The sequence below is a fragment of the Dipteris shenzhenensis genome, chromosome 2 (assembly GCF_047967505.1).
Source record: "Dipteris shenzhenensis isolate YYH24624 ecotype China chromosome 2, Dip_SZ_1.0, whole genome shotgun sequence".
Taxonomy (NCBI): Eukaryota; Viridiplantae; Streptophyta; class Polypodiopsida; order Gleicheniales; family Dipteridaceae; genus Dipteris; species Dipteris shenzhenensis.
Genome location: NC_141597.1, coordinates 59,386,614 through 59,399,468, shown reverse-complemented (window position 1 = coordinate 59,399,468; position 12,855 = coordinate 59,386,614). Strand labels below are relative to the sequence as shown.

General features: G+C 44.3%; 1 protein-coding gene across 1 annotated transcript in view; it reads left to right on the top strand.

Moving 5' to 3' along the window:
• The window catches only part of LOC147905068 (chaperone protein ClpB3, chloroplastic-like), a 55,079-nt gene that overhangs the window by 27,022 nt on the left and 15,202 nt on the right, over window positions 1-12,855 (top strand). Inside the window, exons 6-7 of the mRNA XM_087389962.1 lie at window positions 7,221-7,371; window positions 9,102-9,413. Coding sequence (XP_087246088.1) covers window positions 7,221-7,371; window positions 9,102-9,413 — 463 coding nt within the window. The remainder of the gene's footprint in view (window positions 1-7,220; window positions 7,372-9,101; window positions 9,414-12,855) is intronic.

Here is a 12,855-nt window from a genome sequence, read left to right as displayed (position 1 = left end):
AATTTCGCCCTCAAAATTTCACAGCTTGGCTGTCCAAAAGTGCAGCAACAGCAACTACTAATCAATCTGGTAGGAGATATGGGTGGTCCTGGGCAATGCTTTCTAGCTGCCATGAATTTTCATCGTCAGGGAGTCCCCGCCACTTGATAAGATACTCTACGTAGGCCTTGTTCCGGAGTACATGGTCTTTGAAACCCACGATGCGCTCTGGGACATAGAGGATGTGGCCCTCTTCATCCATAGGTGGCAACTCTAGAAGAACATGGACATGCTGTCCAACATGTGGTTTCAGCAAAGACACATGGAAAACATCATGGATCTTGGAGGTACTGGGTAGCTCCAACTGATATGCTACCTCTCCAACCTTGCGGATGATCCTGTAAGGACCGTAATACCTATGAGCAAGCTTTGTGTTGGTATTACCTTTCAGCGAGGCATAACGTTTCTTATGGAGACGCAAATGCACATAATTTCCCTCTTTGAAAGATAGATATCTCCTGCGTTCATCTGCATATTTCTTCTGCTTGGCTTGGGCATCCTGCATATTCCTTTTTGCCAACTATAGGAGGCCATCCATCCTCTCCAAGTCATTCCGTGCTTGCTGATTTTTCACAGCCATGTCACCAATTGAAGAAGGCATCCCGACCTTGCATCCGTACATTGCCTCAAACGGGCTCATGCCAATGGAGAGATGCTTGGTACTATTGTAGCAAAATTCAGCAAGTGACAACCATTTATCCCAAGACTCCTAAGTATCATGACAAAAATGCCTCAAATGTTCCTCCACCCATTTGTTCACCCTTTCCGACTGTCCATCAGTCTCAGAATGGTAAGCAGTGCTAGGTGTGAGTAAAGTACACACTACTGTAAATATCTCCTGCCAAAAGTGGCCCATAAACTTTGCATCTCTGTCACTGACAATTTCCTGAGGGAAACCATGATGCTTAAAGACATGTTCAATGAATTACCAAGCAACGTGCAATGCTGAATACCGGGTCTTAGTGGGTATGAAATGGGCCTGTTTTGTCATTCTATCCACCACAACAAAGATGCTATCTCATCCCCTCTCTGTAGAAGGCAATCCTGTGATGAAATCCATTGCTATGTGCATCCATTTGCCCTCTGGAATGGGTAATGGCTGCAAGAGGCCTACGGGAAACTTGCTTTCCACTTTATTTTGTTTGCAAGGGAAGTATTCAGCCACGTATTTAACCACATCTCTCCACATGTCCTCCCAAGTAAAGCTCTGCTTGATTCTTTCATATGTTTTAGTGATACCTGAATGTCCAGCCATGGGAGAGGAGTGCAGTTCTTGCAAAACCAGCTGGCGGTATTTTGAGTAATATGAGAGCTGCTTTAGAATTCTGCATATACTCTTCCTGAATGCCATGAATCTGCTCCTAACATATGGTAGGGATTGCCAGCATCTCTTGATCATAAACATGGAAATTGAGTTCTTTGGCATCAAACTTCCTGCTTTGAAAGGCTGTTACCCCGTGTTTCTGCCTTAGAACAGGCCCCAATCCTTTGCCACTGGCATCTGCCTCCACAATGAAAGGACACGAAAAATCAGGGCATACCAAGACAGGTGCATGAGTGAGAGCAAATTTCAGGTCTTCAAAGCTGCGTTGTGCTTCCCTTGACCACCTGAAAGCATCCTTCTTCAAGAGGTCAGTAAGAGGAGTTGCCCTCTTGGCAAATTTGCGAATAAAGCGCCTGTAGAAGGAAGCAAGACCTAAAAATCCTCTCAACTGGGTGGGATTTTGTGGCTGTGGCCAATCTTTGATGCATTTCACCTTTGCAGGATCCACCCGAATGCCATGTCTTCTCACAATATGCCCCAGGTACTCAACCTCCTTTGCCATAAAAGTGCATTTGCTGGCTTTTGCATAAAGCTGATGCATTCTCAAAATTTCCAGCACTTGCTTCACATGCTTAATGTGCTCTTGTCTATCCTTGCTGTAAATGAGGATATTATCAAAGAAAACCAACACGCATTGAAAAGAAGTGGCTGTTATATCTTGTCCATCAATGCCTGAAAGGTGGCCGGTGCATTAGTCAATCCAAAAGGCATCACCTTGAATTCATACAAGCCTCGTTTTGTGCGGAAGGCCGTCTTGTGCTCATCTCCTCCTTTCATCCTGATTTGATGGAAACCAGACCTCAAATCTATCTTCGTGACAAAAAAAGCACCGTTGAGTTCATCAAATAGGTCATCTATCCGGGGAATTGAAAACCTATTCTTGATAGTGGCCTTATTTATATTCCTGTAATTAATGCACATGCGGCATGATCCATCCTTCTTCTTCACCAGAAGCACCGGAGAGGCAAAAGGAGAAGTGCTATGAGAGATGAAGTTTTTCTCAAGCAATTCCTGCACCTGCACTGCCACTTCCTCCTGCTCAACCTTAGAAAGACGGTATGGGGCTTTGTTTATGGGCTTACTGCCAGGCTCTAGAACAATGGCATGATCCACATCCCTCTTGGGAGGCAATTGGGATGGCATATCAGCAAATACATCAGCAAACTCTGATAGCAACTGCTGCATATCACAATGCTCAACATGGGGAATGCTACCCCCTTGAGATATTGACACATATATTGCGTAGAGGGCATGTTCCTTCTTGAGCTCTATGGCTAACTGCCTTGCTAAAATGACCTGCAATTTAGGAGTGGCAATGCCATGCAATGTTACAGTTCTACCCTTGTGGACAAAGCTGAGTGATAGGGCATTTAAATCCATGCTGATTTTACCCAAAGATTTCAGCCAATCGCAGCCCAGGACAGCATCTATTGGGCCCATATCCAGTGCCAAGAGATCCCCAGCAAATTCATAATCCTTAGAAAGCTTGATCCTTGCATCTTGGCAACAAAATTTACTGACCAAATGCTGTCCATTTTCCACCTCTACTCTCAGCCCATGATCAATCTCAGTAGCAATCAGTCCCACCTTCTGTAAGGTCTTAGAATTGATGAAACTATGAGTGCTACCGCTGTCCACAAGCATGTGAACAGTCCTGCCATTAATTTGTCCTTTCAATCTGATAGTTTCAGCACTTTTGGCACCCATCAAGGCATGAGAAGAGATAGCATAAATGGCTTGCTGCTCATCCCAATAGATCTCCTCTTCGTCCACAGGAGCATTGCCATTTGCATCCTCTTGCACAAGAAAAGGCATAGCAACCTGATGCTCCACATGAAAGACTTTAGGCCAACGGCCTATGGGCTGAGTGTCATCGGAATGTATACCATGCATATTATGTTCATTAGCACCATTGGGGTCAAAAGGGAAATCAGCCCCCTTCATGGCAACATCTGGAGCTTCTTCCACGATTTATGCACCCTCTGAATCATCATGAGTGGCTTCCAAAGTCTCAGAAGCATCCATATCATCCAATATCTCAATAATCATGCTGAGTTTTGCAGTACCAGTGTTACGCATTTTGCAAACTTCCCAATGCTCATGAGTCCACTTCTCACCACACTTAAAAGCATAAGTTTGCCCTCTTTCTGCTGTCCATAATAGCCCTGGGGTGTTTACATTTTCAATCCCAACACTCGGCTTAGCTCCTGGCTTAGCATCAAATGACCTTATGGCCTAGCATATGGCATCTTGCTGCCTATAATTGTGGGAAACCTCGGAAATGGTGGTGCTGCTGATTTTCTTTCATTCCAATCAGTCACTTTAGGATTTTGCTCAGCCTCATTTGCATTCCCATATGTGCTGCCCGCTATCATCTTATATTTGTTGGCATATTTGGGCTCCAATACCTCTGCCAATTGGGCTGCACGCTCAATTGTTTGAGGGTTATGTGCCTTCACATCTGCAGCAAGAGAAGGACTTAACCCATGGATGAAACGCAGCAGCTTTCCCTTTTCAGATACGTCCTCCACAAACAGGGAAAGCCTCCAAAAACATTGCAAGTACTCTTGGACCGTACCGGTTTGTGACAAGGCATGAAATTCAGCCAAGTGGAGATACAAATGTAGTGACCATCAATTCTTTGAAACCCCTCCAAGTGGTTGGTCTCTGAGGCGAATCCCTCATGTATTGCCACCATGTGTGGGCATAGTCCTGCATATGCATACTTGCAAAAATGATGCGCTCCTCCTTAGACTTGGGGTAGAAGCGGAAATAGTCTTCCAGCTTCATGAGCAACTCCTCCAACTCATTGGGAGTACGAGTGTCCCCTTTAAACTTATGCACAGTGAGTTTGTCCTTGATATCATTGGCTGCATAATTCTTGTGTGTGTAGCTGCATAATTCTTGTGTGTGTAACCTCCAGAAGTGCGGGCATCATCACTCTTGAGGTTCACATAATCAGAGAAGGACATCTCAAGTTTGATGGCCTCAGGTAGGGCCTGTATGTACGCAAAGAATCTGCCAACATGTCATCAAAAGTGACTTGCTGCCCACCACTAACTCCTTGCTACATAGTAGCTGTTGCCATCTGATGCACTGGCTGTATGTGTTCGCTGGCAGAGCGATAGGTGCATGAACCCCGGGTTGGGTCTTTCTGCCAAATGCATCTCTCTGAAATTATGGCATACCAAAGGGTTGAGAAGAGGACTGACCTCTCTCCCAGGGGTGTGGGATGCCATATAAACCCAAGCCAGCTCCAGGCATACTCGCTGCTGCGGTGAAAGGAGCACTAGCCGGATGCACACCAACGGGTCGGCCCAAAAGAGATGGCTCAGCCTGCATAGATGTAGAAAGCTGAGATCCAAAAGATGGCCTGACATCCTGCAATAAGGTTTTCTGTGGCACAGAAAATGCATCATCTAAGTCCATATAATCCCTATGCTGGGGTACATGCAATGGTCTAGAAGACCGATGCTCATAGGCACGACGGGCATCTGCCATAAAACCCTTGTGTGGAGTAGAAAAAACATCCTGACTGTTTGAATGGTCCCCTTGTTGGGGTGCAGGTTGCTTACCCTTATCCTGCATAGCAATGGCAGATGTGATTTGCTGACCAATTTGCTGTCCCATCTGGACGAGCTGCATCCTGCATAGCCATGGCTGTGGTAAGCTGCTGGCTGAACTCCTGTCCTATCTGGTGGAAAGCACCTTGGAGCATAGAGGAAAGGGCATCTGCCTGCGCTTCCTGGGATGTAGGAGAGAGGCTGAGTGGAAGGAACCTCCGTACCACTAGTGGATGCAACCACTGTGGCAGGCACTTGCTCATATTGAGCAGCCTCATCACTGTCATGCAATATATCAGGAGGGGCACGCCTCGATGGCATGGTGACTGGCCCTGGAGACATAAGCTCGAATGTAGACCTAGAGATATGGATAGCAAATCCTTGTTGTAATGCTCATCTAAGATAGTGCATGGAAACGTGAAAATGTCGATGGAGAGGCCATGAAGAAAGGTTGTCGAGCTATGAAAGGCTCCTAAAAAGAGGCTGAAAAGTGAATTCTTTTTTTTAATTTTGGGAGGGGGGAGGGGTATCCCTATGTCACCTAGGATTGTTAGGATAGTACTAACCTAAGACTATTAGTACTGTTAGGACACTCACTTAGGATAACTAACCCTAGTTAGCACTAACCTAACCTAGGCCCAAACTAACTAAACCTAAACCTAACCCACCAACTAAACTAACTTTGGTTACAATCGAACTTGGCAATTAATTAATGCCAGAGGCTAAGGTTGGTGCAGGGCTTGGCCATGGACCGCGGCAAGGGCGTAGCGACAGGCGGTGCACGGAGGGTGGGCGGCAGCGAGGGCGTTGCAAGGGCAGCTTCATGGTGGAGAGAATGAAAGGCGATGAGCAAGCTGTGCTGTGAAAGGCTCCTAAAAAGAGGCTGAAAAGGCGATTTTGCAGCTGTGTTGACCAAGCACCCTCCCGATGTTCACAAAAGGGGCGTCGATGAGGTCGCGACACAGCCTGTCCAATCGTCGATCAATATTGACAGTCGGCTACTTGTAGGTGGAATGATTTCACGCGTGATCATTGCATGGAGCGCAAGTTTGCTTCTAGCATGTATGGAAGAGCACGGCGGTTGATTTCCATTAGTCTTCAAGACGCCCATACTTCGCTAACTCCCCAGTCATCGCCAGGCTGTTTGATGTTGTGTTCTGTTTTTGTTGTAGAAGTTCTCTTCGAATTTGCCCGTCTCCCAGTCTTGTCAATATTGAAACCCAGTAGCATAGACGCTTGCACTTTGAACGCTTGTAGGTGCTGAGTTCGTGTTTGGCTTGGTGCACTGGTGATTCACTGCGTTGACGTTTGGCGTTGGCACGCTGCTGGAAATTGGGAAACAGTGAATAGGGAAGCAAAGCTGCCAGAGTCGTGCTCTAATACCAATGTAGAAAAGGAGGTGGGGCAGATTTAGAGAAAGGGGGATAGACTAGCAGAAGGGGAGAGAGATAGGGGAAGAAGGGAGGAGAAGGGGTAGGAGAGAGAAAATGAGGCAGGAAAGAGAGGGAGAGATTGAGAGGGAGTAGGGAAGAGAGAGAGTGAGTGAGCGTAGGCAGGAAGGAGGAAGGGAGGGTAGATAGGATTAGATGTCACATCAAAAGGTTTTTCCCCTTCATTACAGAATTGGATGATTAAGGGTTTCTCGCTTGATCCTTTCCTACTCTGCATGCATTCTCAATCTGATTGTGCTCTATCCCAAATTTCTCTTGAATGAGGGACCTAGCCTTGGCTAGTAGGCTGGTTGCATTTTTCTAAATGCCCACCACTTTAAGATTAAAATCCTTATGTCACATTTGGGTTTCAAGATCTCCTAGATGATGATGGCTTATAGTTGCTGACCACTATGGACCAAGATTTCCGCTTCCTTGGCATGCACCTCGATGACAACTTTGATGAAGTAGAGAGTAGGGTAGAGTCATAGTAGATTAGGTATTAGGTAGAGACTAAGCTCACATCAACATACAATGCTTTGAAGGGGACACTAATTATATAGTCCTCCTTGACCCCTCAAACTCCCAAACCTTCCAAATGTTCCCCCTACTGATAAGCCTAACCCAAACACAATTGCCTACATTTGGCCTTCATTATAGTGTGCTGCACCAATCACAGCCCATGGATTCCAAAAATTTGGTTATGAACGTAATTCAGAGTCCCATGACTATAATTCCGATGAGAAGAGCTTTATATCATGAGTGTATGTGTGTGTGTTTATGTGTGTGTGTGTGTGTGTGTGTGTGTGTGTGTGAGAGAGAGAGAGAGAGAGAGAGGTGATCGAATTTGTGATATTTTGACAGCTTATATCACTTGATATGGGGGCCCTTATTGCTGGTGCAAAATATCGTGGAGAATTTGAGGACAGGCTCAAAGCTGTGTTGAAAGAAGTCACAGATTCAGATGGACAGACTATCCTTTTTATTGATGAGATACATACTGTTGTAGGGGCAGGTATTCCACATTCTTTGATCAAGCTACAGTCTAGGGATAGTGCCTTGCTCTCCCACCTTTGTGTGCTTATGCAACTCCTCCTCTCTCTCAAGAACATGGTCATGCTTCATATTAGTCCACCATGGCAAATTCTCCCGTCCCCACTTACTAAGGTTATGCATAGGGGGGGGGACACATGCAGATGAAATTGTAACTGTAGTTGGATTCTTGGAAGTTATGTTTACATGCTTATGGTTAGGCTGGAATAAAGGGGCCAAAATTTTTAATGCATCATTCAGTGCCACTCTTTGGCAAGGTTTCGACAAATATTGTTAGATTAATTGACTTTTGTAAAATAAAGAGTTGTTTTTACAGACTATTTTAATGGATTTTGTATATAGTCATGAGGGATTGTTCAGTCCATCTGCATCAATGTCATTATGTGTGAAGTTGCCAGAGGCTTTCCAGTAGCTGTTTTCTGTGGAATGCCTCTTACACTCCTCAGGTGCGGATAGATCTAATTATCAGCTTGGATCAGCTTGGACCAGTCAATTTTTGTGTTTTTCTCTGGGATGTCGATAGGTACATGTGTGTGCATTTCTGGAAGTATCAACCTTTCTTTCTTTCCATATGCTATGCTGAATTCTTGCCTCCGAGAACTTGCTCTGTGCACTTAATTACGTGTGCTATTTCCTGCTTATTTCTAGGGCTAATGCAGATCAGGGTGTGCTTTTGAATGGCTTCCCTTGTCCGAAATGTTTCAAAGCTGATGGTTTTTGCTAGTCTGTATTGCTGCACGTTCATCTTTGAATTTTGTCGCCCTGCCGTGTACAAGTTCGTAGGCCTTGCCCTGTGATTTGTTATACGATTTGTCAGGAGGTTTCTTTCTTTCATTTTTTTTCCTGCCTGTTGTTTTTTTTAACTCGTTTGTATGTTCCTTACGTTAGAAAGAATGTGCATTTTTCTGTTCTTTGTGGCCCAGATGCATTGGAGAGAGCTTCTGTCTTAATTTAAGCAAATCTCCACCAGCCAGCCCCCCCCTTCCCTCCCTTCCACTATTACGTGTGAGTGTGTGCATGCTATTTTTGTCTTTCCCTCTCCTTTTGCTGCATGAATTTAGAATTCGCTTGCCTTATTTGTTCAAACAGCTAAGCCATACTACCTCCTGCACTACGATTGGGAGGGGCTACTTCTGACTTCAAAGGGTGACATTGGGGTTTTATATGTATAATGACCATTTTTTGAAGGGGGCTGTCAAATCTTGGAGCCAAATTTTCATAGGGAGACAAATTACATTGGGTATCTCTTTCCTGGATGGCAAGATAGGAAATATGACTTACAAGGCTTTTAAGGCTTTTTGAGGGCATATTAAGGAGATGCATTTGAGATCTCTGTATCAGCTCAGGATAAGGCATCAGGGGTGGGGCATCGGGTTTGATGTCAGGGTAGGGGCATCGGGCTGTGGATCGGAGTCGAGGCATACCTAGAGCTGTGCCCTCCTTCAGTTTTAGGATGAAATCTTTCCATGTTAGCGAGGGGGAATGCAAGTAGATCTTTTTAAATCCTTTCCCCAAGTGTTTCCTGCTAATGCACGATGAAATTGTGTTTATAGTCTTTATAAGCGAACACTAAAAGATTAAACACTGCATTTTTTGTGCTGCTTTTACATGGTATTTCTTTACATTTGATTCTTCTATATTTGTATTTCAGGATCCATCATACCTGATCAGCTTTGGAATTTCTTTTTTCAGGGGCAACAACAAATGGAGCCATGGATGCTGGGAATTTACTGAAGCCAATGCTTGGTCGAGGGGAGCTGAGATGTATTGGAGCCACAACTCTAGATGAGTATAGGAAATACATAGAGAAGGATCCAGCACTTGAACGCCGATTTCAGCAAGTTTATGTGGACCAACCTTCTGTAGAAGACACAGTTTCTATACTTCGCGGGTTACGTGAACGATATGAATTACATCATGGAGTGCGGATCTCAGATAGTGCACTCGTTGAGGCTGCAGTGCTTGCAGACCGTTATATTAGTGATCGGTTTCTTCCAGATAAAGGTGTGAAAACTTGCCTCTCTCTTGCATAATACAATTTTCATTTGAAGGAAAGTTTTTACAACTATGCATTTGATTGATCTCTTGTATTGTGGTATCACCATGTTTGTGACATTAATCCTTGTTTCAATTTTCCTCAAACATAGCATGCCCTCGATTGTTCTAGATTGAACATAGAGGTTCAATTATGTTATACAAGTGACAAATATGGTTTCTCGTCTCTCTGGTAGTGCTATGAATATGACATTCATTTGTGTGAACTCTTTGTTCACCAAAAAAACAGTGTGTCAACTCTGTGTCAAACCATAGCAGCTCTTCTTTCCATTTCATCTTGTAGACAGAACATCAAAGCTATGTAAAAGATGAATGTAATGCTCATGGTAGGGTGATTGCTAGATTATGAGTTAGGACCTTTTTCCTCCAGCTACGAGGCTTTACTCCTAGGGTTGCTGTTAAAGTAGTTTTCTTTGTAGATTGTTTTGAGTGCCGGTTTTGTTTGTGTGAGGCACTAACACCCACCAGGTTATATTTGCATTCTTTGGAACACAACTCTTGCATTCTCAATGTGATTCCATGTTTTGGTGCTCAGCTCTGATGCTTAAACCCAATATTTGGTATCAGAGCCCTACTCCTCTACTAGCTCAAGCTAGTCTTGCCTCAAGAGAAGGTTCTCCAGAAAAACATCTTCCTTTTAAGGAAAAATGCTTAATGCGGGAAGAAGACCTGATGTGTGAGGAAGTAAGGGTGGGAGCGGCTTCTAGTTGTTGATGCGACCATTGGTTTGGGATCAATATAAAATACATAAATGAAGAGTGGTTGTCTGTCTTAGTTTAGGATAAAATACACAAACAAAGAGCCGTTACCGACCTCAGTTTAGTGCACCTTGCTCTCTTCATTTGTTGGGAGCCATCCTCCGCGAGTTCTAGAGAAAATACACAAATGAAGAGTTGTTGTCTGTCTCAGCTCTCTTTGTCTACTGTGAGCTGCCCACTGTCGCTCTGGTCGTCCCTGCGACTTGTTAACAAGGTGCAAAACACTCCATGAACTTCAGCTCATTGTCCTCCCTTCATCAACACCTGCTATCCGTACAACACCGTACGAGATCTTGCAACCAAATATTGCCTCACAAGGTATGAATCTATTCGTGTAGATCCGTTGTTTTGTTTCATGCACTGTTAACATGCTGTTTGCTTTCGCAGTTGCAGGTAGACTCAATCAACATATTTAGGCGTTTGTAGTATTGTGCCTCATTGGCATTGCAATTTTTGGGCCTTGTGCAAATTCCAAATAGATATGCAGATTTGGTGATTTTTGCAATCTATATCAGTTAGATTATCACTTAGATTGAGTGTGAAAATTTGGGGCTTTTGTTAATTTCATGTGTATATTTGTTTGTAAGATTCGGGGATTTGGCCTCAAATGTGTTTTTTGTAGATAAACAAGTTGTTCTTTTAAAGACATTTTAGGGCTTAAGCCACTGTTGTAACTTTTTGAGTATGTATGACAGCCAACATCTCTTTCTCATAGATGCCAAAAATCATTTCAGCGTCTTGGAGCACTCGATTCTCGTATGCCACAACTCTACCATCCTACATAAGTACCCCTCCTACGCTGTTCCCACATGCATCTGCTTGGATTGCGAAGGGTTTGCGAAGATCTGGCAAAATAATCACAGGATCTGAGCAGAGTTTCTCCTTTAGTAGGTCAAAAGCTGCAATTTCTTTGGGACCCCATCTGAAAGTGACCCCTTTCTTCCATAAGGCATGTAAAGGAGATGCAATCTCTGCAAAATACCCAATGAACCTCGTGTAGTATGAGAACAAGCCCAGAAAGCTGCGTACTTCATGAATGTTCTTTAGGTGTGGCCAATTCCTGATGGCCTCTACCTTGGTGGCTCCATCCTAACTCCATCCTTAGAAACAATGTGCCCGAGATGGATCTCGTGCATGAAAATTTCACTTTTCTTGACATTGACAAGTAGCTTATGCTTCCATAGCTCCTCAAGAACAATTGCCAGGTGCTTCTTATGTTCAGCCTCATCTTGAGAGAACATGATGATGACATCAAAGAAAGTGCCAACAAAGGCTCGGTGTTATCTAAAAATCTTGTCCATCATTTTGTTGAAGGTGGCAGGTGCATTGGTTAACCCAAATGGCATGACAAGAAACTTGTACAGACCAAATGTGGTATGAAATGGTGTTTTGTTGACATCCTTTGGCTGACTTCTGATCTGGTGATAACCACTCTTTAGATCAATGCAGCTGAACATTCCAGACCCCTGTAACCTATCCAAAATATCATCTATCCTGGGTATAGGGAATCTGTTCTTAATGGTTATTTTTTTGAGAGCTCTGTAGTCAGGATCTATCCTTCTTCTGGACCAAGAGCATGGGTGAGCAATAGGGCGAAGAGCTGGGCTGAATCAACCCCTTCTCCAGCAGGTCCTTGACTTGGTTCATAATGTCCTCTTGTTGGGCTGCATTGACCCTGTAAGGAGGTCGGTCAGGAGGGCTGCTGCTTAGGGATTATATCTATCGTCTTCTGGCCTTTCAAGAGGCAACTCTTGTGGGAGTGAGTCAGAAAAACATTCCTTAAACTGAAAAAGAAAATCTGTCCGCTGTTTTTCTAGCCCTCTACCCCTGCTTGGGCTAAGGGGGAGCCCCCTGCTCTTGCCTAGTTGAGGAGGATCCCTACCCTGGCCCCTCATGCAGTCCTGAGCTAAGTGTCTTATCTGTTTGCATCGGAGGCACTGGCCTGGAAGTCTAGAGACCTCAACTCTCTGACGTAGTTCGCCTCCATTCAAGGTCTCCAAAAAGATCTCCTCAGGAAGCGTCTCGGGGGTGTCCACAATCACTCTCAGCCTGGGGACCCCATCATCTGCGACCACTGTGGCTGCTACTCCTTCGAGAGCTCAGGGAAGCGGAGCATCACCAAGAAGCGAGGTACGTGGTGAGTCATGTCCATGTCCGCCACTGTGAAGCAATGGTACCAAGGGAAGAGGAAGACCAGATGAGGACCAAGAAAGAAAGGGCTCTGCTTCACAAGTGACAAGGTGGTCTCTGGAGAGCTTAGCTGGAGAAGGAAGACCCCTCTCCCTTGATTAACATTAGTTGAAATTGCTAGATAACTTTTTAAAGTCTCAAGTTCTTGCCCTTAAAAGTGCTTCCACTCTAAGAAAAGAGCTTATGATTACTATATTTACTTACCAGTCTTGATACGATAGGTTTAAGTTCCATATTGAAGTCACCTCAAGTTATGAGTGCTCTTCTTTATTGGGTTAGAGGAGTTTGGAAGTATCCCAGTCTTGATACGATAGGTTTAAGTTCCATTTTGAAGTCACCTCAAGTTACGAGAGCTCTTCTCATTGGGTTAGAGGAGTTTGGAAGTATCCTGTGATTGCTTGGAAATACATGAAAACTTTAGAAAAAGGCCTTCAATTATACAG